The 27170-nt window shown below is 42.1% G+C and overlaps 1 protein-coding gene across 1 annotated transcript in view; it reads right to left on the reverse strand.

Moving 5' to 3' along the window:
* FBXO47 (F-box protein 47) overlaps positions 1 to 27170 on the reverse strand; it is a 167978-nt gene that overhangs the window by 109147 nt on the left and 31661 nt on the right. Inside the window, exon 3 of the mRNA XM_044298333.1 lies at positions 14575 to 14745. Coding sequence (XP_044154268.1) covers positions 14575 to 14745 — 171 coding nt within the window. The remainder of the gene's footprint in view (positions 1 to 14574; positions 14746 to 27170) is intronic.

The raw sequence follows: 27170 nt of genomic DNA on the forward strand, positions 1-27170 counted from the left end.
TGATTATGATCTAGAACAGGCATCTAAATGGTTTGGGGACCGTAAGAAGGCCGATCTGTTTCAGCATGGAAACAAGGCGGGAAAGTTGTTATCCAATCTCACTAAACCTTACATTAAGCAATCCCACTACCACCCCTTAAAAGATGAGTGTGGAAACCTCTGCACTAAACCAGAGGAAATAGTGGGAATAATGGAAAAATATTTTCAATCCCTCTACACCCGAGACCTCTTTGTGAGAGAAAGGGCTGAGGATCTTTTGAGTAAGGTAACTTTACCCTTAGGGCTGTTTCACACGAGCGGATGCCGTGCGTGACATCCGCTCCGTGAATGACAGCCAAGACCCGATGTGGACAGCAGAAGCACGGACCATGAACATGACTGATAATGCTCTGTGCCTCTCTGTGATTTCTTTACTACGAAATCACAGTGAGATAAAGTTGTCATTGTGATTTCGTAGTAAAGAGGTCACAGAGAGGCACGGAGCATTATCAGTCATGTTAATGCTCCGTGCTTCTGCTGTCCGCATCGGGTCTTGACTGTCATTCACGGAGCGGATGTCACGCACGGCATCCACTCGTGTGAAACAGCTCTTAGTGTCAGAGGAGGCTCAAGTAGTTATGAACAAAGAGATAACGGAGGGTGAGCTGAAAATGACGATCAAAACCCTTTCTGGTGGTAAAGCCCCAGGACCTGATGGCTTCCCGGCTGAGTTTTACAAAGCTCTGCCAGGGGAATTGGCCCCCATTCTTACCCCATTATATCATTCTATTATGAAAGGGAATGGTTTGCCGCCATCAGGTCATATGGCTTATATAAAAATGATCCTCAAGCCCGATAGAGACTTGACACAACCGGGGTCCTATTGACCCATATCTGTTATCAACCAAGACGTCAAACTCCTGTCGAAAATAATAGCCAACAGGCTAGCCTCTCTGCTGCCGTGAATTATAGGGGAATATCAAGTAGGCTTTATGAAGGGAAGGTCGGCGATAACTAACATTCGGAAAGTCCTCACGATACAGGACGGACTGAAAGGGAGACAACATGGGGGAAATCCAGCTTTGTTGGCGAAAAAAGCCTTTGACAACGTCAGTTAGGAATGGCTTGACTTGGTTTTAGATACTATAGGCTTTGCGGGGGAATTTTGCAATTGTCTAAAGGTTCTCTATTCAAAACCACAAACGAATATTTATGTACCCAGCTTCTTATCCAATACAATTGCACTTGAGAAAGGAACCGGGCAGGGATGTCCTTTATCCCCCCCCCCTCCCAGTTAATTAACCTAGCTCTAGAACCATTTGTTCTATATCTAAAACATTCCGATCTGTTCAAGGGTATTGATGCAGGGGAGATGGAAACCCAGGTGACATGTTTCGCTGACGACATACTACTTTACTTAGATCCCCCGGACTTGCACCTCACAGGGGTACTGGATGCTTTACTTCACTATGGCTCGGTAACGGGATACAAAATAAATGCGTCCAAAAACCAAATCCTCTTTCTAAGTCACAACCAGGGAGACAAGCGGCGATATGACACCATAGAAGTTAGAAAGGATTACCTGAAGTATTTGGGGATTAAGATTGGGCGTTCATCGACAGCGTTGTATCTCCTAAATTATCCTCCTCTGATCCAGAAGATAACACATGATTTGATAAAATGGAAAGACCTAACGCTTTCTTTAACCCCTTAGGGACCAGGCTCATTTTCACCTTAAGGACCAGGCCATTTTTTGCAAATGAGACCAGTGTCACTTTATGTGGTGAAAACTTTAAAATGCTTTGACTTATCCAGGCCCAGGCCATTCTGAGATTGTTTTTTCGTCACATATTGCACTTCATGACACTGGTAAAATGAAGTAAAAAAAAAATTAAAAATTTACCAAAATTTGGGAAAAATTAGCAAATTTCCAAGTTTCAATTTCTCTACTTCTATAATATTGTACATATCAATACCTACAAAAATAGTTATTACTTTACATTACCCATATGTCTACTTCATGTTTGGATCATTTTGGGAATGACATTTTAGTTTTTGGGGACGTTACAAGGCTTAGAAGTTTAGAAGCAAATCTTGAATTTTTTCAAAAATTTTCAAAAACCCCATTTTTAGGGATCAGTTCAGGTCTGAAGTCACTTCGTGAGGCTTACATAATAGAAATTACACCCCTCAATGTATTCAAAACTGATTTTACAAACTTTTTTAACCGTTTAGGTGTTGCACAAGAGTTATTGGCAAATGGAGATGAAATGTGAGAATTTGGGCAAATTTTCCATTTTAATCCATTTTTTCCAGTAACAAAGCAAGGGTTAACAGCCAAACAAAATGCTATATTTATTGCCCTGATTCTGTAGTTTGCAGAAACACCCCATCTGTGGCCGTAAACTACTGTACGGGCACACGGTAGGGCGTAAAGGGAAAGGTGTGCCGTGTGGTTTTTGCAAGGCAGATTTTGCTGGACTGGTTTATTTACACCTTGTCCCATTTGAAGCCCCCCTGATGCACCCCTAGAGTAGAAACTCCATAAAAGTGACCCCATTTAAGAAACTATGACCCTCAAGGTATTCAAAACTGATTTTACAAACTTTGTTAACCCTTAAGGTGTTGCACAAGAGTTATTGGCAAATGGAGATGAAATTAGAGAATTTCAATTTTTTGGCAAATTTTCCATTTTAATCCATTTTTTCTAGTAACAAAGCAATGGTTAACAGCCAAACAGAATGCTAGATTTATTTCCCCGATTCTGTAGTTTGCAGAAACACCCCATATGTGACCGTAAACTACTGTACGGGCACACAGTAGGGCATAGAGGAAAAGGTGCACCGTGTGGTTTTGGATCGCAGATTTTGTTGGACTGGTTTGTTTACATCCCATTTGAAGCCCCCCTGATTTACCCCTAGAGTAGAAACTCCATAAAAGTCACCCCATTTTGGAAACTACGGGATAAGGTGGCAGTTTTGTTGGGACTATTTTTAGGGTACATATGATTTTTGGTTTATCTATATAAAATTTTTGTGAGGCAAGGTTACCAAAAATCTCCATTTGCCATAAACAACCTAAAGGGTTAATAAAGTTAGTAAGTTGAGGGGTGTAGTTTCTTAGATAGGGTCACTTTTATGGAGTTTCTACTCTAGGGGTGCATCAGGGGGGCTTCAAATGGGAATTGCGCTTGACAAAGTGCAAGTCAGTGCGAAACAGCTGTAGCCGATTCTTGCACCTGTGTATTGTCCGCGTCCACCACTTTTATGCAACAATGAAATAAACTGCAATTCAAGATTAATGGTGAGTGCCGCTGTGCTTTTTTCTACTTGTGCACACTATTACATGGACTATATCGCCAGCATAGAACCACCGTGTAGTTTTTTTGATGCCAGTACGATAAAGTTATTAGACAAGTGATCGTACAGACGCATGCGGCAGTGGCGGCTGCGATACCTCTTGTTCCCTATACCATTTTTGAATATTATCCTTTTATAAACCAACCAAAAAAACATTTTAGTATCTCCATAGTCTGAGTCTATTGATTTTTAGCTGAATATTTTAGGTAGGGGCTCATTTTTTGCGGGATGAGAGGACGGTTTGATTTGCACCATTTGGGGGGGGCATATGACTTTTTGATCGCTTGCTATCACAATTTTTGTGATGTAAGGTGAGAAAAATTACCTTTTTTGCACCGTTTTTTTTTTTTTGACAGTGTTCATCTGAGGGGTTAGGTCATGTGGTATTTTTATAGAGCAGATTCTTACAGACATGGCGATACCAAATATGTCTATTTTTTTATTTATGTTTTACACTATATTATCTTTTTATAAACAAACAAAAAAAAAAACATTTTAGCATCTCCATAGTCTAAGAGTCATTTTTTTTTGTTTTTGGCCGATTATCTTAGGTAGGGGCTCATTTTTTGCGGAATGAGAGGAACGTTTTATTGGCACTATTTTGGGGGGCATATAACTTTTTGATCGCTTGCTATTACAATTTTTGTAATGTAAGGTGACAAAAAATACATTTATTTGCACCGTTTTTATCAATTTTATTTATCGTGTTCATCTGAGGGGTTAGGTCATGGGGCATTTTTACAGAGCAGATTCTTACGGACGTGGCGATACCTAATATGTTTACTTTTTCTATTTATTTTAGTTTTACTAATATTTTTGGATTTTTTTTTTCATGTTCGTGTTTAAAGTCTGAAAACCATAGATTTTTATCCGATTGTCAGTGGCTAAATTGGGGAAGGGGAATATAAATTTAGTACTCCATGGAAGTGTGGTACTCCCTGAAGCAACCAATAATGCAGAGGCCCGGATGATCAGGGCACGTGTCACACTGAGTAGTGGTGTCCTTCCGTATCCCCCTCCTGTGATACACTCTGCACCTTTTTTGGGTCCGTCCCTTCTTTCCAGTATGGGGGACCACACCTGGAAAGTGTTGGCCAGGGACGATTCGGGCGCCTTCAGTTCCCGAGGTACTCCGGCCTGCTCTTTCCCAGTCAGAAAAGATTAGGTCCTTGAGGACTGCCTCATAGAAATGAAGGAATTTCCCTGTGTTGCAAGCGTTCCGGCACAGCACAAAAGAGTTGTACAGGGCAACCTGCACCAAGTAGACCGCAACTTTTTGTACCATGCCCGGGTTTTGCGCATGGCATTATATGGCTTGAGGACTTGATCGGAGAGATCAACTCCTCCCATATACCGATTGTAGTCGACTATACAATCAGGCTTGAGGACCGTTGCCACGGTACCTCGCACAGGGACAGGGGTGATGACGTTACCATGAATTGTGGACAGTACAAGGACATCCCTCTTGTCCTTATATCTGACCAGCCACAGGTTTCCACTGGTAAGGGCACGGGTCTCACCCCTGAGGATAGGTACCTGGAGGGGGTGGGTAGGGAGGCCGCGTTGATTTTTCTGCAAGGTCCTACAAGCGGAAGTGGATCTGGCGGAGAGGGACTGGAACAAGGGGATACTAGTATAAAAGTTATCCATGTACAGGTGGTAACCCTTATCTAGCAGTGGGTGCATAAGGTCCCACACAAGTTTCCCGCTAACACCCAGAGTGGAGGGACATTCTGGGGGTTGAATACGGGAATTTCGCCCCTTGTATATACATGAAACTTGTAAGTGTACCCTGAGGTACTCTCACAAAGTTTGCACAGCTTCACGCCATACCTCGCCCGCTTAGAGGGAACATACTGGTGGAAAAGAAGTCTCCCCTTCAAAGCAATGAGACACTCATCAACCGCGACCTCCCTTCCAGGTACATAGGCCTGCACAAATTTGGCCCCAAAGTGATCGATGACCGGCCTGATTTGTTCACACGGTCATAGGCAGGATCACCTTGGGGGGGACCTGCTGCATTACCTGCATAATGCAGGCATTTCCGGATGGCCTCAAACCGGGAGCGTGTCATGGCCGTACTGTAAAATGGGGTCTGGTAGAGGACGTCCCCACTCCAGTCATGCCTGACACTAGGTTTTTTGACTAGGCCCATGTGCAGCACAAGGCCCCAAAACATCCTCATCTCGGCTGCACTGACCGGAGTCCAGCCACCGGCCCTAGCCAAAAAGGAGACCAGGTGTTGAGCAATGAACTGTTGGGCGTACAGGTTTGTTTGCTCCACCATCAGATTTACAAAGTGGTCACTGAAAAAAAGACTAAAATAGTCATATGTGAAGCCCACTGTGGAAATCTGGATTCCTGGTTGGCCTACAAAATCAGAAATCGCGGGCTCAAAATGCTCTGGGGTACACCAGACAAGTTCACCGGCAGGGGGCTCAGGTGGACTTAACTGGTGGGCCAGAAAACTAGCATGAACCGCAGAGCTGCTCGTACTAGTGTGGGCCACAGGGTCCCTAGCATGGCGGTCCCCTTGCTCCGCCTGGCAGCGTCTCCGCCGCCTTAGGGGCTCATCATCATCGCTAGATGATGAGGAGGACGCAGATGGCAAAAGGAAAGTGGGGTCATCCTCGTCCTCACTGGGGCTCTCGGACTCGGAGGCAAGCTGGGCGAATGCCTCCTCGGCCGAGAACATCCGGCGGGCCATAGGGAAGTGTGTGTGTGCGTGTTAAACTTTATTTGGTGTGAGTGTGTGCACGGGTGTTCACGAACTTATCTTAAACCTAACAGACAAAAAAAAATAAACTAAATTAAAAAAAGGACCAAAAATGTGAAAAATAAAAATAAAAAATGTCAAACTCGCTGATCAACCGTCCGAAGTTGATCAGCGGTGGGGTGTGCGATGAGCTAACAGTGGCCGGACGCTAAGAGTGCCAGCCACAGTCAGTGTACGGCCAAAAAATTAACTGCTTGCGCCCCCCAAAAAATTGTGTGTGTGCGGGGGTGGGAAGCTGCAGCTGTGCTGTGGACCCCAGACACCTGATATAGGGTGATGCAACAAAAACGTTTTGGTTTTTTTCTCATTAACTTTCCCTGCCTAACCTTTCCCTAAATACCTTGGTTGTGCTGGCTGATAATCCCTGCACAGATAGGGATGCTGGCTCTGGAGATCGACGGGCAGCGTTCCTCTCTCCTCGGCTCCCGGACTCAAAAGGAGGAAGAGAGGAGCGCTGCTGTAATTTGGACTGCCCGCCCAGGCGACCAATGAGAGCCGATCCTGAGAGGTGATGTCACCATCACCTCTCAGGATCGCAGGATGGTGATTGGTGGTGTATTATCACACCACCGATCACCATCCTGTTCCGGGTTATCGGGTCCCTGGCAGCTTTGTTTCGCCACGTGAGGGACTGGATATGGGGTTCCTCCTTCTTTTCGGCTACTTCCCTGGAACAGGAGTTGGCACGCACGTGACGACTGGAGCGCTGCTTCATCCCATCTCGTATCAAACAGAATGTGGTATTGCGAGATACAATTATGTCCTGGAAAGCCATTAGAAAGATCTACCGACTGCCGTTTTATGTGTCGCCGCAGATGCCACTGTGGTCTTTGCCTTCCTTCCCCCAGGGTAGGGAAAAAGGTATACATAAGCTGCATCAACTGCTAGACAGCATTGGCCAGCCCCTTCTCCCTTGGGAAGAACTTAGAGATAAACACCACTTGACAGCGTCGCATTTCCTCCCTTATCAACATTTAAAAGCCTACTGTAAATTGCAATCAGAAAGGATGGGTGAGGCGGATAGACGGTTTGATGCACTTCTGGGCACAAGGGGCATCATTGCGCCCTCTGTCAGAATTGTATCACAGGATCCACAGTACTTAAATGTTAGGTCTGGTAAATAGAGTTTTTCACACATGGGAAAGAGAGTTAGAGGATCAGGACGTTCCCAAAAAGATGAGGGAACGCTTTGAATTTATCAGGAAATCAATCTTAAACGAGCAATGGAGGGGAAACGCAATTGCGCATACTGCATAAAGCAACGTACTCATTTGACTTGCCCTACAGGGAGGCTCCAGCTCATTATTTGAGACACTACCCTAAATGTGCATTGCCAAAGATGAACCTCTTACACGGTTTGCTGACCTGCCCAAACTTACAACCACTATGGTCCCGTGCTGTGTCATATATTCAGAAGGTGTGGGAAATAGAGGTGAAACCTAACCCTATGCAGTGTATCTTTCAATACATCCCGAGGGATCAATAAGATATACAAGGCCTGGCGGTTGCTCAGCGTGGTATACACATTCTGCTCATGTCAAAAAATCTATTCTGAGAAAATGGTTGCAATCGACAGTGCCGGAATAGGAGGAGGTCATGGGCACTATGAAGTACATGCTATATATGGAGAGGTTGGAGATTGAGAGACACAAAGAAAAGACAGTGGGCAGGTTTATGAAAAAATGAAAAATATTTATTTCAGACGCTCTATCAGGCAACGAATTACAGGAGCTAATGTCACAGTTTAAACAGACGAAATGTTATTTGACGTCCAAACTGAGAGGCAATATGACAATAGGATCTGGTAGATACAGGTGGCGAGTTGTGGACCCGAATGGCCCTGGTTACTCTGAACGCATCCGGTATACTTTGGAGATTGGCTGTCAGAACCACCTTTGGGTTTAGAGAAGTTGGTGTTATATAGGGAGGGGGGGGGGGGTTGGATATTACTATAAAAAGATATCAAGATGTCACGCTGTAATGCTTTAACAATAGTTATGATTAGTCAACTATGTAACAACAGATTCTATATGATGTACATGCTGTTGGCTTTTAATGTGTACAATGTATCTTGATAAAAAAAAAAAAAAGAAAAGAAAAAGAAAGCTGTACCTTATAAAATGCTGATATGTTACCATGGGAAAAAATCCAGAGTCACACTGATGAATGCCAAATGCTCACACAACAGGTATGGCTATCTATATGCAGATATCTGTCGTTGCCAAGCTTAGAGCTTGAAAAGGAAATTAGCTATCTCACCATTAGAGAACGCAGGAGGTATGACCTAGATACTGGTTCAAGTCTAACAAATGTTTAAGCCACACAAGAGTCGCACAATGTAATCTATCTTTATCTTTGCCACTAGCAATCTCAAAGCGGAAGAACTAATTTATTACAGAAATTGCAATCTCAAAGGGGAAGAACTAATTTATTACAGAAATCTATGTCAAATATTTCTGCTTTAAGACAACTATTTCTGCTTTAAGTAGAAATTTTTTGTACCTCTTCTGATCTGTGTGCAGCTCAGAAGGAAGCATCACTTGAACACCATTACCAACGCAGGATCCTGCTGTGGCGAAATAACGTGTTTGTTTGTTGCTTTGAGCATTCCCTGCCAGAATACAGTGTACCACTAGTCAATTTACATTTTTTGCTAAAGGTAACGTGCCATCAGAAAAGTACCTATTGTTTAACAGGGTCCTTCGGGAAAGATAGAAATGAAAATACTGAAAATACATCTTTTTATAATTAAACTCCTGAATGCATTCAATTATTTATAATGGCTCATTTTGTCTACGGAACAATCAGTGGAGGGGTAAAAATGGCCGCTGTCAGATTCCTGGACATGGAATCCTTCCTCCTCATCACACTGCATGGCGGCCTGTATGACAATGCAGAGCACAGAGCAGGAGCCCTATGTAAACTCCAGTCTCTGCCTGCATCAGCAATGTGAAGCATAATAATCTGTGCAGATAACAGCAGAGATAAGGGCCCAGAGCTCTCCTCACCTCATACTCACAAGCTGAAGTGTAGAAATGAGGACCAGACACACACTGTTGTGGGGGAGGTGTGTCATTAGAAAACACTTCAGCTTGTATGGACCAGGTGATGTGAGGCAGACAGATAATCGCTTATCTCAGTTGTGATCTGCACATAATTTCATGATGCATGGTGCTCATACAGGCAGAGAATAGAACATGCAAAGGGCTCCTGCTCTGTGCTCTGCTTTCTCATACAGTCCGTCCTGCAGTGTCATTAGGAGGACGGATTCCATGCCTAGGGATCTGACAACAGCCCTTTTAACTCCTCCACTGATTGTCCCCCTAGACAAAATGAGCCATTATAAATAATTAAACGCACTTAAGAGTTTATTTATAATAACATAGTTAATACGGTTAAAAAAAGACATAAGTCCATCAAGTTCAACCAAGGGATAGGTGGGGATGCGAATCCCAGAAGGAATTGAGACTAAGATTTCTACACGTTTTTATAAGCATTAATGTTGTTTACTTTTAAGAATTCATCTAAACCCTTTTTAAAACTGTCCACTGTTCCTGCTGTTCCAAAGAATCTATGACGCTTCCAGAGACTGAACTTTTTCCTCTCCAATTGGAGGCAGTGCCCCTGGTCTTTTGAACGGATTTTACATGGAACAGTTTTTCACCGTATTTTTTGTATGGCCCATGAAGCAGTTTTTCCGGCTCGGGTGCGGGCTCATACACTTCAATGAGGCCGCAAAAGATGCGGACAGCACTCTGTGTGCTGTCCGCATTCGCTGCTCCGTTCCGTGGCCCCGCAAAAAAAGTCTGTTTTACGGACAAGAATAGGCATTTCTACAATGGGCCATATGAAAAAATGCTGTGAAGATACGAGATGTGCAGCACCTGAAACTACGGATACTGGAAGCCTGTGCTAGCATTTCTCCTGCGGTGTTGCTATCAGTGTGTGAAGAGTGGGAGAAGAGGGTTGCATTGGCAATCCAACACAATGGGTAGCACATTGAACACATTTTATAAGTGGTCAGAAACTTGTAAATAACTCATGAAAGAATAAAGTTACGTTAAAACCAAATCTTGAAAAGTTTCCCCCCTCACATATACTAATGTGCCACAAACAGGAAGTTAATATCACCAACCATTCCCATTTTATTAAGGTGTATCCATATAAATGGCCCACCCTGTAAATATAGCCTAATTACCATTCAATTAGATGGGGGAATAAGGTACCAATATGCAGAATGGTGAGAAATAATATACAAATAATAAAATAAGACCCTGGTACTGAGGATAAGGATTTAGCAGTGCCAATTAGTATGACATTTAAAGTATGCTAAATTCCTATTGTGGAAAAAGAAGAAAAAAAACCTCTCATTGTTGCTCTGATCCATTCTCGACTTGATTACTGTAACTCATTCTAAACCACGGATCCGCAAAATACGTTGGGAATTCTGCAATTTGCTCACTTCCATCAGTAGAAAAGGCTATTCTTGTGTACAAAACAGACAAGCTTAGGACATGTTCTATCTTTTGCAGAACTGCCACACTGATGCAGTCAGCACATGCACATTTTTTTTTTGCTTTTGCGGTCCCGGTATAATATATTAGAAGAGCGTCTGACCCACAAAAAATGTGGATCAGACACAGATCCCAAATGTGGTTGTGTGCATTAGGCCTTAATTGCTTTTTCCCTCACTAAACTCTGTTCTCTCCAATCTATCCAGAATGCAGCAGCCAGGTGTATCTGTCTAACTACCACTCTGATGCCTCAGTCCTGTGCCAGTCACTAAACTGATTACCCATACAGTGTAGAATTCAATTTAAACTTCCCAATCTAATTCACAAAGCTCTCCATAGTGCTGCACCCCCAAATATCCTCACTCATTTCTGTGTACTACCCTACCCATGCTCCACATTCTGTCATTGATTTATGACTAACATCCACCAGATTCATAACCTCTCGATCCCTCCTCCAAGGATTTTCTCGAGCTGCACCAGTTCTCTAAAATGCCCTACCCCAGGCAATTAGGTTAATTCCCAACTCCTACAGTTTTAAGTGTTCCCTAAAAACACATCTCTTTATGGTGGCCTATTACACCCCCTAATGTAACTCTTCTCCACTCACCCCCACCCCTTCAATCTCATTCTTCAAGGCCTGATCCACCATCCAACAGTATCCAACACACCCCATGCACTCAAAGGCACTACATATATTAGATGAATTCTAGCTCATGCAGCTTTATATCTACTTCCATATTTAGTAAAGAGGTTCTATGGGATTTACATATTGAAATTGTCAGGTTATCAATATGAGATATGTTCGGGTCTGACTCATCTGTACGAAGAGACGGCAGCACTCCATGAGTGCTTACGCCTCTTCCTAGCTCAGGAGCCATCATGCTCATCAGTCACTTGGCCTAAGCGCAGTACTGCCCTATTCAAGTGAATGAAGCTGAGCTAATATACCAAACACAGCTGCTATACAATGTACGAGCTGTGCTTAGTAATCTGTGAGGTGGCAGAGGCAATCACATTAGTAATGCAGCCTCCTCAAACAGTTGATCGGGGAGGGTGCCAGGAGAACTCCTTTAATCACCTAACTGTTCTGTCTGAGCTCACCTCGGGATGTGGGAAAAGTACTTAACTGTTCTACCCGAGCTGGGCTCAGGCAGAAGTGGAGGGCTGCTTTAGCTGCTGATATCTCCTGATTGGTAACAGCTAGAAGCATGGGCCTGGTCTTGTTTGAAAGCTGTCAAAGTGACAGCATTAGTCCAACATAAACAGGAGATATCACTGTTAAAAATAAAGTTGGGAATAATTGCGGGTAAAACGTGTTTTTACTTTTACTTGTATTCACTGCATCCAGATTTCTAACAGTGATATCTTCCCATGTATTGAAGATATTTCTCATTCTGGCATTGTTTGAAAGCTTGTAATATAAAGCCTATATCTCTAGCTGCTACCAAACCAGACCAATGAGCAGTTAAAGCAGCTGCCCCCAACAGCCCTTCAGTCTGGAGGAGAATAGGGGAGACGTTGCAAAGCTGACAGGCTGCAGGAGAAAAGGAATAATAGTAAAAAAATATATAGAAGTGTGGCCTTATCATCACTGTACTGACCCACATAATTAAGTTATGTTATCTTATTACCACACAATGAACACCGTAAATAAATTCCAAACAAAACAATGTTAAAATTACATTTTTTTTTATTTCTCCCCAAAAATAAAATAGCAAAAGTTATTTACTACACTATATATACACTCTAAAATAGTTCCTAAAAAAACCTAAACTAATCCCCTAAAATAAAAAAAAAGAGTTTAAAGATATGACTGCTGGAACACAAAGGGAAAAAATATTATTGGTCCTTAAGGCTAAAATTAATTATGTAACTAAGGGATTAAAATGCAGTCGCGTCCCCTTAGTTGTGCACCAACAAGATTTACACATTAAAAATCTACAAAAAAAAAGTGACATTTTTGGGAGGGTTTTTTCAATTTTAATGTGACTGTTAGCAGGTTATGATGGATGGACCATTGTACAAAACAAGCAGCTTTTACTTTTTGTGTAAACCCTAAGGCCTCTTTCACACGGCGAGATTTCCATGCGGGTGCAATGCGTGAGGTGAACACATTGCCCCCTCACTGAATCCGGACCCATTCATTCCGGACTCAACACATGAGCGGTGATTTTCCACCATCACTTGTGCGTCGCGTGAAAATCGCAGCATGCTCTTTGTGCGTTTTTGTAATGACCGGCAACACGCACAGGGAGGAAAAAGGGAAAGTCCTGCCCAAGGGAGAGGGAAAGGTGGTGACCCCTAACTCTCCTTGCGGCTGGCACCTGACTGCCCTGACGTCCCTAGACGGGTTCCTCACCCGTGCGGCGTTCACGTGCCTAAACCCTGGCTTTCCCTGAAATGAACCCTAGATAATGAACGGGCCGGTGGGATCGCTAGTCCTCACCACTGCACTAAGAGGGAAACACCAGGGAGAGGACAGACAAACACAAACACCCAGGTGGACGACAACAACTGTCCACAAAGGTCCAACAGGGATCCGGAGGGTAGCGTTCTAAACCAACAATCAGAACGCAGCAACACAGCTCCAGTGGGTCAGAATAGATGTCCAGGCAAGAAGCTCTATATCTGGCAACCAGAGAAGTGTGAGAGGGGAATATAAGGAGGATGGAAGAGCTGGACAAGGAACAGCTGAGAGAAGGAACTACGGATCCCCGAGTGAGCCAAAAGGGTTTGCAAAGCAAACCCAGAAAGCTACAATAAGTAAACATCCCTATCTTACATAGAGTGTGCAGCCAACCGCTGCGACCTCCTGACCCCGGGTACAACGGAGTCAGGCTTGGCTCTTGACACCCTCGTGACAGTTTTTCAACGCAGGCCCCATAGAAGTAAATGGGGCTGCATGAAAATCGCAAGCATCCGCAAGCAAGTGCGAAAGCGGTGCAATTTTCACGCATGGTTGCTAGGAGATGATCGGGATGGGGACCCGATCATTATTATTTTCCCTTATAACATGGTTATAAGGGAAAATAATAGCATTCTTAATACAGAATGCTTAGTAAAATAGGGCTGGAGGGTTAAAAAATAAAAATAAAAAATTTAACTCACCTTAATCCACTTGACCGCGCAGGCCCGGCTTCTCTTCTTTCTTCTTCTGCTGTGCAGGAGGAAAATGACCTGTGGTGATGTCACTGCACTCATCACATGGCTCATCACATGATCCATAATCCAGAATGCTATTATTTTCCCTTATAACCATGTTATAAGGGAAAATAATTACATCTACACAACCTTGAACCCAAACCTGAACTTCAGTGAAGAAGTTCGGGTCTGGGTACCACATTCAGTTTTTTATCACGCGCATGCAAAACGCATTGCACCCGCGTGATATAAACTGAACAACGGAACGCAATCGCAGTCAAAACTGACTGAAATTGCGTACCTACTCGAGCTTGTTTGCCGCAATGCACCCGGGACGCATCCTGAGCCAAAACGCGACGCCCCTTGTGAAAACAGTCTAACTCCTCATAGTTTAAGCTCTTGTGAGCAGGGCCCTCAGTCCACATTTTTACTGTTGACTAGTTTGTTACTATGCAATGTCTGATTTTGTTTGTACATGAACCCTCTGATTGTAAAGCGCTGTGGAATATGTTTGCACTATATAAAGATTCTTATTATTACAGTAGCTCTATGCCCTATCACGGCTTCGAACATAACGGTACCATAAAATGGCAATGTTATTGAGGATTCAAATAGGACTGTTCAAACTAAACTTTTTCAATTGCAGTGTACATGTACATAAAATCAATTACTGATGGAAACGTATGCTTGTGTCAAATTCAAATAGACATTTTTTAGAAAGATAACAACCAGTTGTAATGAGCCAATGTTAGCTAAACGTAAGGATTTGTAGCTAACTTTTGATATAATGTAGAATTCTGTTCACCTAAAGTTCTGTAATGTTCCAAAATTGGAGCCTCTCTCCTTCCCTCTACAAAACCAGCAGAGTGGAAGTCCTGGCAGAGCAGTCGACGATTTCCTGTTGGTGAAGAGATGTAGCTAATAAGCTGCCCACTGATGGCTTTAGAGACCATGCTCATAATGCTAATATCTTTGACTGTAACAGAGATAAAACAATTAAAGATCAATGCTTGAAAATGAAAGGAAAATCATGTAAAGTTATTTATACACCACAATGAAGATCCAAAGTAAAAAAGGTTGTCAGAGTTGAAATTAGATAAAATTTGCTACATGGTAGGGAAGGGAGTTAAAATAAAACAAGTTAGGCTATTTTCACACTAGCTTTTTTTTTATTTTTTTTTGCGGATCCGTCATGGATCTGCAAAAACACTTACATTACAATAATACAACCGCATGCATCCATCATGAACGGATGCGGTTGTATTATGTCTTATACAGCCATGACGGATCCGTCATAAACACTATTGAAGGTCAATGGGGGATGGATCCGTTTTCTATTGTGTCAGAGAAAACAGATCCGTTCTCATTGACTTACATTGTGTGTAAGGACGGATCCGTCATGCTCCGCACCACATCGGACAGAAAAACGTTTCTTGCAGTGTTATTCTGTCCGCAATGGGAGCGCAACCAAACGGAACGTAATGCATGTTGGTGCATTCCGTTTCGTTCAGTTCAGTTTTGTCCCCATTGACAATGAATAGGGAGAAAACTTTTCTTCAGTTATTGAGATCCATGCGCCGCTGTTCCCCTGCTTACCTACGCGGTCCCGGGTGCTGTGTTCAGCAGTGATCTCCTGCCAGTGTTTCCTTTCACCCCTGGCCACAGCATGCTTGCTGTTTGTTTCCTGCAGCAATTCTTTAAGGGCCAGAGCACGTCACTTCCTATGTTTTATGGGTTAAGTCATGTGACCTCGTTGACCAATCCTAGCCCACCCTTTGATTTTGCAAGTTCTTCCACTTAGAAATCAAGGAGGGGTCTGAAACTCACATTGTAGGTGCATTCCCACTCTGAGAGACAGAATAAAAAATAAAAATAAAATCAGGAAATCACATTGTAAGATTTTTAAAGAATTTATTTGTCTTACACTGCTGGCAATAAGTATTTGAACACCTGAGGAACAGCAAGAATTCTGGCTCTCAAAGACCTGTTACTGTGCCTTTAAAAAGTCCACCTCTATTCCACTCATTAATTTAACACATTCAGAGAATTAGAAACACTCCTAATCCGTCAATTACGACAGACAGAGATGGGAAGTGAAAACTCTAAAAAGATTTAAATAGATTTAAATAGATTCCAAAGGGTTTAACTCTAAATAAAACTCCAGCCCAGGATCTCTGTAACGTAGAGTTTGAAAAAGAATGGAATGGATTGTTATATGAACAATCCATCGCATTAACTAATTTAGTAATTAAAAGGCGTATGGAGAGCCTGGAGGAGATTACAAAGAAAATAGCGGATATGAAAATAGTGGTGGATAGATTCCCCAAAAATGAGGAACTGAAGAATTACCACTCCCAATTATGTAACAATTTGGACAAAGCGGAGAGGGAAATAATTGACAAAAAAGTGAGGAAACTCAAATTTAATAAAAGGAGGGACCACATTATAGAAGGAAGGATAATAGAGGGAAAAGGAGAAACTACACATAATCAGGACACAAATGACTTAAGGTATAATCACATTGAGGAAATAGACACACACAGTTATCACAATGCCAATGTACCGATTCACAATAGATTTGAAATTTTGGAAGGGAACATTTTTTAGACCAGACACCACCACATCACAGAACACGAACGAGATACAGGTCACCAGGGAGAAGATCACCACCAGTACACTTGAACACACCTATAGATCACTCTTACAACCTAAGGAACAGACCACAGATACTCAGGCAAGAACACAGGACACAACCAATAGGGAGACAGCACAATCAATATCACGACAAGCACACTCAGAAGTATTCACCCAGGGGGAGATATCATGAAGAAGAAAGGGGAAGACAAGGAGGGGAAGAAAGAAAAGACAGATACCATCAGAGGAGATAGGATCTCAGGTCATAAACGACTCCATCATAAATTTGAGTTCCTTCAATTTCTCAGATACTGAAAAGAGACTTTTGAACAAAGGTTTGAAATTTGCCCCAACGGTAAAGCTCAATAAGTTTGAAACATTTATTGGTGTGGAGATATTCATGCGACGCTTATGTTTAAAAAAATATTTTTTGAAAAACCTTGTAAGTAGAGAAAGTAACCCTATGCTACAACAGGAACAATACATTCATATAAATTAAAAAAAACCATAAAAAAAAATACCCTAGAAATGAAATGAGCGAAGAAATGACCACTTTTAAAAAATGTGTAGAAACCGATTTGTGTAAAATAAAGGACAAAACAAGGTATTCACGTCAAAATTTAACCAGAGAAGAGACCACAGCATTGAAAAATTTACAAAAAATTATGTGGTGATCCGCCCTGCCGATAAGGGCGGATCAATTATAATACAGGATGTAGACAAGTACAATAATAAGTGTCTAAGACAACTGTCAGATGTAGGGACCTATAGAAAGTTACCAGGAGATCCTACTCAACAGTTTTATAAAGAACTGGTGAATTTTAGTGAAGAAGGGATGGCAAGTGGTATTCTAAAACAAGAAGAACTAAATTTTATACTTAATAGATTCCCACGAATACCAGTATTTTACACTATACCCAAGATACATAAGGATATAAATAATCCACCAGGTCGCCCCATTGTATCAGGGATAGATTCTTTGACTTGCAATCTGTCCCAATACATTGATGTACTGCTACAACCCAGAGTGAAAAAAATGCCCTCCTATACGAAAGACACTACTCAAATGATTAACACTATAGAAAATATGGATTTTGAGGAACATTGGCTGATGGGTACATTAGATGTACAATCTTTGTATACGGTCATCAACCATAGACAGGGCAAAGAAGCAGTTAGGGCTCAACTGGAACAAGAAGGTAGACTGGTGCAAGATCAAATAGAATTCTTAATTAATGGCATTGATTTTATAATGTCCCATAATTATTTTAATGGGGACTTTTATTTTAAGACACAGAGCACTGCCATGGGCACCAGGTTCGCCCCCAGTTATGCCAATCTGTTTATGGCCAATTGGGAGGAACAGGTCATAGCTCCCCGACTGGGGACGGACCTGGTGCTCTGGCAAAGATATATCGACGATATATTTTTTATATGGAAATCTGGAAGGGAAAATTTGGACAATTTTTTAGCAGAAATTAATTTTAATGTTTTTAATCTTACATTTTCTGGAGCCATATGCACCTAAAAAATTGGAATTTTTGGATCTAAATATCTATGTGAAAGAAAATAGGGTGAGGTGTTGCACCTATACAAAACCCTCCTCTAGAGACAGCTATATTTTATACAGCAGCTGTCACCTTCCGAGTTGGCTGATTAACATACCCCAGGGCCAATTCCAGAGGTTAAAACGCAACTGTACTCTAAATGAACGTTTTGAAATAGAAGCGAAAGGAATGAAAGAAGCGTTCCTAGAGAAAAATTACCCTGTGGGACTTTTGGAAGGAGCCCTTAGTAAGGTTAGGGATATGGAGAGGGAAGACTTCTTTAAGGAAAAATAAAAAAGAGATAAAGAACAGAAGGAAGGGGAAATACGCATGGTTTTACCTTTCAATAGTGATTATAAAAAGGTACAAAAAATAATACGGAAATATTGGCACCTAATACAAAAGGATAAAACCTTAGGCCCCACTATTCCTATGAATCCCTAAATTACATTCACAAAAGCCCCTAGCCTTAGCAATAAAGTAGCTCTGACGGTTAAACAAGAAACCAAGCAGGTATGTTCAGTCCAAGGGTGGGCCAATATCAATGGTTTCTTTAGATGTGGGCAGTGTGGGAACTGTCAAGTTACAGGTTTTCCACGTAGAACCAACAAAATAATTTCTACCAACAAACATAAGCACCCAATTAAAGAATTCTTATCATGTAATTCCACAAAATGTCAAGGTTGGAGACACAGCGTATTTCTGAACTGAATACTCTACTCCCAGGAGGTTTAAACGCAGAATTTGAATTGTTTGGTTTTCTTTAAAATAGGGGTGGGACCTGCTGAAGGTCAACCCAACCTAGTTTTTGTATCAGGTGGGTTGGTCCTTGGCAGTGGGCTCCCACTCGGTCACACTCCTCTCCATCTACACCTCTATTGAACATTGAAAATGTTTAAAATATGGGAACCTCGAATACATGTAGAGGATCCGAAAGTTCTGTTATTATTATTTATAATTTTTTACAAAGTTATTTTTTATAAAGTTGTGCTACTTCTAATTAATTTTTAACTTTTGTTGCAGATGACTCCTGTTTTAATCAAGTCCATAACCCAACAGATACTTAGTAACATGAATAGGCGATTTTTGAAGAAACCGCGTTTTATTCATCGATCCAAGTACTTTATAATTGTATTTTACTTGATATACAGTGGGATGCGAAAGTTTGGGCAACCTTGTTAATCATCATGATTTTCCTGTATAAATCGTTGGTTGTTACGATAAAAAATGTCAGTTAAATATATCATATAGGAGATAGACACAGTGATATTTGAGAAGTAAAATGAAGTTTATTGGATTTACAGAAAGTGTGCTATAATTGTTTAAACAAAATTAGGCAGGTGCATAAATTTGGGCACCACAAAAAAGAAATGAAATCAATATTTAGTAGATCCTCCTTTTGCAGAAATTACAGCCTCTAAACGCTTCCTGTAGGTTCCAATGAGAGTCTGGATTCTGGTTGAAGGTATTTTGGACCATTCCTCTTTACCAAACATCTTTAGTTCATTCAGGTTTGATGGCTTCAGAGCATGGACAGCTCTCTTTAAGTCACACCACAGATTTTAAATTATATTCAGGTCTGGGGACTGAGATGGCCATTCCAGAACGTTGTACTTGTTCCTCTGCATAAAATGCCTTAGTGGATTTTGAGCAGTGTTTATGGTCGTTGTCTTGTTGAAAGATCCAGCCCCGGCGCAGCTTCAGCTTTGTCACCAATTCCTGGACATTGGTCTCCAGAATCTGCCGATACTGAGTGGAATCCCTGCATCCCTCAACTTTGACAAGATTCCCAGTCCCTGCACTGGCCACACAGCCCCACAGCATGATGGAACCACCACCATATTTTACTGTAGGTAGCAGGTGTTCTTTTTCCTCCATGCATAATGCCCCTTGTTATGGCCAAATAACTAAATTTTAGCTTCATCAGTCCACAGCACCTTATTCCAAAATTAAGCTGGCTTGTCCAAATGTGCTTTAGACCACCTCAAGCGGCACTTTTTGTGCTGTGGGCGGAGAAAAGGCTTCCTCTGCATCACTCTTGCATACAGCATCCTTGTGTAAAGTGCGCCGAATGGTTGAATGATGCACAGTGACTCTATCTGCAGCAAGATGATGTTGTAGGTCTTTGGTGCTGGTCTGTGGGTTGACTCTGACTGTTCTCACCATTCGTCGCTTCTGTCTATCCGAGATTTTTCTTGGTCTGCCACTTCGAGCCTTAACTTGAACTGAGCCTGTGGTCTTCCTGTGGAAACAAACAGCTGAAATCTCTGAGACAGCTTTCTGTATCCTTCCCCTAAACCATGATGGTGAACAATCTTTGTCTTCAGGTCATTTGAGAGTTGTTTTGAGACCCCCATGTTGCTACTCTTCAGAGAGAATTAAAAGAGGAGGGAAACTTACAATTGACCCCCTTAAATACTCTTTCTCATAATTGGATTCACCTGTGTATGTAGGTCAGGGGTCACTGAGCTTACCAAGCAGATTTGAGTTCCAATAATTAGTTCTAAAGGTTTTGGAATCAATAAAATGACAACAGTGCCCACATTTATGCACCTGCCTAATTTTGTTTAAACAATTATAGCACACTTTCTGTAAATCCAATAAACTTCATTTCACTTCCCAAATATCACTGTGTGTGTCTCCTATATGATATATTTAACTGACATTTTTTATCGTAACAACCAACGATTTATACAAGAAAATCATGACGATTAACAAGGTTGCCCAAACTTTCGCATCCCACTGTATATGCCTTGTGAGTTTTATTATTAGCGTATTGTCTAATTTATAGATTGCCATCGATTACAGTTTATGCTATGTAATGTTGAATATTTGTAGAGTTTTATACAACGTGGATTATAACCTTTGTGTTGTTTTAAAATAGTTTTTAAAAAGAAATAAACTTCTGTATGGTTCCAATATCTTAAGAGTGCCCAGTTCATCTATTTCATTTCTTAATCTAACTAAGTAGCACCTGTCTGAGCTCTTTAAAGACACCTGTCCACCCGGCAGTCAGTCAGACGCCAACTACTACCATGGGCAAGACCAAAGAGCTGTCAAACACCAGAGACAAAATTGTGGCCCTCCACAAGGCTGGAAAGGGCTACGGGGTAATTGCCAAGCAGCTTGGTAAAAATGTATCAGATGTTAGAAAATGGAAAAGGCTAAAGACGACTGTCAGTCTCCCTCAGACTGGGGCTCCATGCAAGATCTCACCTCGTGGGGTATTACTGATGATAAGAAAGGTGAGGAATCAGCCCAGAACTACAAGGGAGGATCTTCTCTGTGTTGCTCTGCGACAGCCCCGAAACATGACCGATCTAGAGAAGATCTGTGTGGAGGAGTGGGTCAAAATCCCTGTTGCAGTGTGTGCAAACCTGGTCAAGAACTACAGGAAATGCTTGACCTCTGTAATTGCAAACAAAGGCTTCTATACCAAATATTAACACTGATTTTCTCAGGTGTTCAAATACTTATGTTCAGCAGTGCAAGACAAATACATTCTTTAAAAATCATACAATTTCAGGGCTCCAGATGGCGACCAAAACGGTCGCCAATGCGCCTTAAAATTTGCAGATGGCGACAAGGCTGTTTAGTCTTGCCGCCATTTGCGACTGTACCGCCGTGCACCTCCCTCTCCACTGTGACGCGACCGCCACTACCACCAGTGGGGAGATAGCAGGGAGGAGCTGTGGCCACTGCGCCACCAATTAATGTAAAACATATTTAAACAAGTGTCAGCAGCGGTATCACAGACCCGGCCTCAATAACAGGCAATGCGATCTGCGGCAATTAACCCCTCAGGTGCCACATCTGAGTGGTTAATTGCCGCAGATCAAATGCCCTGTTATTGAGGCCGGGTGCCGGGTCTGTTTTACCACTGCTGACACATTGTATAAATGAGTTAAAGAGGACCTTTCATGGGTCCAGAGAATATGAACTTAGTAGCAGGCTGCATAGAGCGGCGCCCAGGTATCTAAGTGCACTTACTATTATTCCTGGGCGCCGCTCCGTTTGCCCGCTGTGGCCCCCGGTAATTTCAACATTCAGAACAAGGAGGAGGAGACGCCAGTGTGACTCCTTCTCCCTCAAACAAAACAATAGCTGATCTGTGGAGCCTCATTTAAGAGTCTTGACACAGCAATCCAAAGTGCAAAGCTCCCTGGGAAACAGTGATATGCAAAATAACCGTGGAGCCCCAGTTATGTGTCTTCAACACAGTGAAAGCCATATATCCCTCAAAGGACGGAAAACCAACCATAACTGGGGCTCCACGGTTATTTTGCATATCTCCTTCTCCCTGACAGCAGTGCTGTCCAATCGCAGCTCAGAGCCAGGGAGGTTTTTTTCCTCCCTGGCTCTGAGCTCTGCGATTGGACAGCGCTACTGTCAGGGAGAAGGAGAGACACTGACGTCTCCTCCTCCTTGCTCTAAATGTTGAAAATACCGGGGGCCACAGCGGGCAAACGGAGCGGCGCCCAGGAATAATAGTAAGTGCACTTAGATACCTGGGCGCACTCTATGCAGCCTGCTACTAAGTTCATATTCTTTGGACCCATGAAAGGTCCTCTTTAATTACATTCATTGGTGGTGCAGTGCGCCCTCCCAAAGCCCCCTTCCCCCATTATCACTGGCCACAAGCCCCCCTCCCTCCCCCTCATTGTTATATGGTGGCCACAGGGTCTCATCCCCTCCATTGGTGGCAGTGGCAGATTACACTGCTGGGGCTCAGATCGTTACCATGGCAGCCAGGATGCTACTGAAGTCCTGGCTGCCATGTTCAGCTCCCTGCTGCTGTGTGCACAAAGCACAGGGTAGGAGGGAGATGTGAACAGGATCAGGGTGAATAGGACAAGGGATAAAAAGATCCAGGTTCTAGTCCCTAAGGGAAGAATTGGTTATTAAATGAAAAGTAAAAAAAAAGTTACAAAAAACCTTACCAAAATACTAAAAGTTTCAATCGCCCCCTTTCCCAATTTTACATATAAAATTTACAAACAATAAACATATTACATATCGCCACGTCCGCAAAAGTGTGAGCAATTAAAATACAAAAAAATATTTGTGCTCGGTGAAGGCCGTAACAGAAAAAACCCTCAAAACCGTGCAATTTCGCCATTTTTAGTCACTTTGTCCGCCAGAAGATGTCACTGTATGTGAGAGGTATGTGGTGCTATATTCTCCTATATGTAGTGCTGGCTCACTACTGTGACCTGCGTCTCATCTTCTCCAAGTCCTTATTTTTTTTTTATTATATGAATTTTATTTAACATATTTTTTATTAGAAAAATAAGGGTATACAGCGTCTTACTTAAATTCACATCATGATGGTATACAATGCGAGTGTACAAACAATAATGTACAATAAATCATGGCAGAAGACAATGAAAAGCGTTGGAATCTCAGTATATAAAAGAGACATAAAAGTAAGAAAGAGGAAGGAAAACAACCAACAATAGCTATGCCACGTCCATTATTATATGCATTTTAAATTTGGCGACAAAAAAATGTAATTTGGCTCCTAAATTTTTTAGTTTAGGATTGGCGCTTGATTTTTTTTTTAGTCTGGAGCACTGGATTTCCTGAATTTTTTTTTTTTACATTTTGTCTCTCAGAGTGGGAATGCACCTACAATGTGAATTCCAGAATTCCAGACCCCTCCATGATTTCTAAGTGGGAGAACTTGCAAAATCACAGGGTGTTCAAATACTTCTGTTCCTCACTGTATACGTGGCTCAGCCCCCTTCCCAGATGCTTCAGTGTCAAGGTCCTTGTGTCCTGCTTAGGTTCTTGACATCTGCTTGTATTCCTGACTCGTACTTGTATTCCTGGACTCTGCTACTTGATCCCTGCCGGCTTGCCTTGACTCTCCTGTTGCCGATCTGGATTGCCTGACCTGTACCTGTGCCGCCTGCTCTGACCTATTGCCTGTTTGACTTCACCTCTGCCTTATCCTTTGGTCCTGCACTGTTGCTCCTGGCTATGACTCGGCCTGCTGACAATGCCGGTGCCTCTGGTACCTTGCTCAGGTACCTCCTGGTCTGCCTGGACCAGCTTCCTGGTGTGCCAATCCTCCTCAAGAAGTAGCAACCTGGTGTTCCCCTCAGAAAAGTTTATTCCCACCATCAGGGGTACTGTGAAGTTTGAGGGGTTCACTTAGACAAGCCCTTAGAGGTGGTAGGACATGTGGCACAGTGGGTTCACATCCACTGCTTCATGACGGCTAGTGTGAAAGTAGCCTTATACTTACTGGTTACAACCCTCTCTGCTCTAGCGCCACCACTCTGCCTTCATGGCTACAATGGTAAGATGCCCCAACACCACACATGACTGAGGCCAGTGACTGGCTGCAGAAATTGCAAACAGGCTACAAGCATTGCATTGCTACTTCCGAGAAGACAATATCATGACTGCAGATCAGTATAACGTGTTTTATTATTTTAACCGCTTCTCTGCTTTATAGAATTTTTTTTTTAGAACTCAGACAACTCATTCAGTAAATATTGTAGTCCAAATCTGTTCATATTCTTTCCTGTTTTCTCAATCAGGGAAGTGGGCATGTTTATATATTATAATTCTGCCTTTTTAAAGTGAATAACATTTTATAATGTTTAAATGATTCAAATAAACAGCGTCTGTCAACATGTAGCAGCCACGGTAAAGGACATGAAAACATTGACAAAATGATGCACTAAAATACAATGGCAAAGGAATAAAAAAAAAAAGAAAAAAAAAAAAAAAAAGGTAAAACAATATTGTGAGCCCGGAAGAGCTCTCCTTATTTTAACTGACTGCAAACAATTTGAACAAGCTTTTTCTCTTTCCTCGGGCAATCCGTGTCAGTATTACAGTGCCAGATGATCGCTAACGAGTCTTACTACGAATGCTTGCTAGCGATCATCTGCTGAAAAATCGGCAGGTGTAATACACCCTTAAGGGTACAAACTAGCACTCTAATTCAGAAGGTTTTAAAGTAAAAAGCTATTTCAGTAGCATTACGGAACTTATTTAAGATACACTATTATCAGTAGTTCCTAAATAAATGGCACTTCTCTACTGCACTCCTATTTGCATCATACAAGCCATTATATAAAGTAGGCACCTTCCCATCCTTGATAAGATAAATTTCTATACTGTTGAGATGTGTTGCACACTCTTCATAATTCCTCCTTAGCAAAAGGCTATACATTGGCACTTTGTTAGCAATACTGGAGTTACAACTTGGGTAAACCACACAGTTGTGCCGCAGTTGCAACCTAACTGTTTAGTCTGTCTGCGTTGTTAATAGCTGTGCGCTACTGCAGGTGCCGAGGGGCCATTAACAAGGCAGCCAAACTAAACAGTGCAGCCCTAATGGGTTAATTGGAGCCAACTAAGGCTCGTACAGCCACATGGTACTTGGTGCAGCATGGCCATGTCGCAACCATAACACGACTGTGCTGTGTGGTTATACCCCTGGACTTTTTGAAGCACTTTTAATTGATTACTGCTTTGGACTACAGCTTTGTGCTACAAAAAGTCTAGGAATAGCGCCAACCCGAGGGAACCCTTAGGGTAGGTTCACACACAGAGGTTTTTGGAGCCGTTTTTAAGGCATATTTCCCTTCAGGTTTTACAGCCAAAGCCAAATGTGGATTCAAAAGGAACCACTCCTACTTGCTGCATCCACTTTGGACTTTGGCTGAAAAACCTGAAGTGAAATCTGCCTCAAAACCAGCTCCAAAAAACTCATGTTTTAATCAAGTTTTCAGATTCAGTTTCGAAGTTAAAATCAGGGGAAGACTAAAAAACATAGAAACATAGAATGTGTTGGCAGATAAGAACCATTTGGCCCATCTAGTCTGCCCAATATACTGAATACTACGAATAGCCCCTGGCCCTATCTTATATGGATGGCCTTATGCCTATCCCATGTATGCTTAAACTCCACTGTATTTGCAGCTACCACTTCTGCATGAAGGCTATTCCATGCATCCACTACTCTCTCAGTAAAGTAATACTTCCTGATATTACTTTTAAACCTCTGCCCCTCTAATTTAAAACTATGTCCTCTTGTAGCAGTTTTTCTTCTTTTAAATATTCTCTCCTCTTTTACCTTGTTGATTCCCTTTATGTATTTAAAAGTTTCTATCATATCCCCTCTGTCTCGTCTTTCTTCCAAGCTATACATGTTAAGGTCCTTTAATCTTTCCTGGTAAGTTTTATCCTGCAATCCATGTACCAGTTTAGTAGCTCTTCTCTGAACTCTCTCCAAAGTATTAATATTCTTCTGGAGATATGGTCTCCAGTACTGAGCACAATACTCCAAATGAGGTCTCACTAGTGCTCTGTAGAGCGGCATGAGCACCTCCCTCTTTCTACTGGTAATGCCTCTCCCTATACACCCAAGCATTCTGCTACCATTTCCTGCTGCTCTGTGACCTTGTCTGCCTACCTTTAAGTCTTCTGAAATAATGACCCCTAAATCCCTTTCCTCAGGAACGGAGGTTAGGACTGTATCACTGATTTTATATTCTGCTCTTGGGTTTTTACGCCCCAGGTGCATCATCTTGCACTTATCAACATTACCATGGTCTGAATATACTCCATTGACTACAACCCTCTGTTGTCTGTCCCTCAGCCACTGCCTAATCCATTCAACAATATGGGAGTCCAAGCCCAAAGACTGCACTTTATTGATAAGCCTTCTATGTAGGACAGTATCAGAAGCCTTACTAAAGTCTAGATAAGCAATGTCTACTGCAGCTCCGCCATCTATTATTTTAGTCACCCAATCAAAAAAATCAATAAGATTAGTTTGACATGATTTCCCTGAAGTAAACCCATGCCAAACCAAAAAGAGGTCAATCTGTCCTTTGTACTGTTTACAATCCACGACAGGTTTTAGCTTTAAAACTGCATCTTATTTTCCTATTAATTAAGCCATTTTTTGCAGGGAACACTGTAGTTTTTGATACCATATCTGTGCACATCCATATCTGTGCACATGTGATTTATAGATTTTTTTTTCTTTATTAAAGGATATCTGTCACCTGATTTGTACCTATGAAACTGTCTGACCTGTTACATGTGCACTTGACAGCTGAAGGCATCTGTGTTGGTCTCGTGTTCATATGTGCCCGCATTGCTGAGAAAAATAGGAGCAATGGAGGCACTGCCGTTACACCTAGAGCAGTGATGGCGAACCTTTTACAGATGGAGCAACTGCAACCCAAAACCC

The sequence above is a fragment of the Bufo gargarizans genome, chromosome 6 (assembly GCF_014858855.1).
Source record: "Bufo gargarizans isolate SCDJY-AF-19 chromosome 6, ASM1485885v1, whole genome shotgun sequence".
Lineage (NCBI taxonomy): Eukaryota > Metazoa > Chordata > Amphibia > Anura > Bufonidae > Bufo > Bufo gargarizans.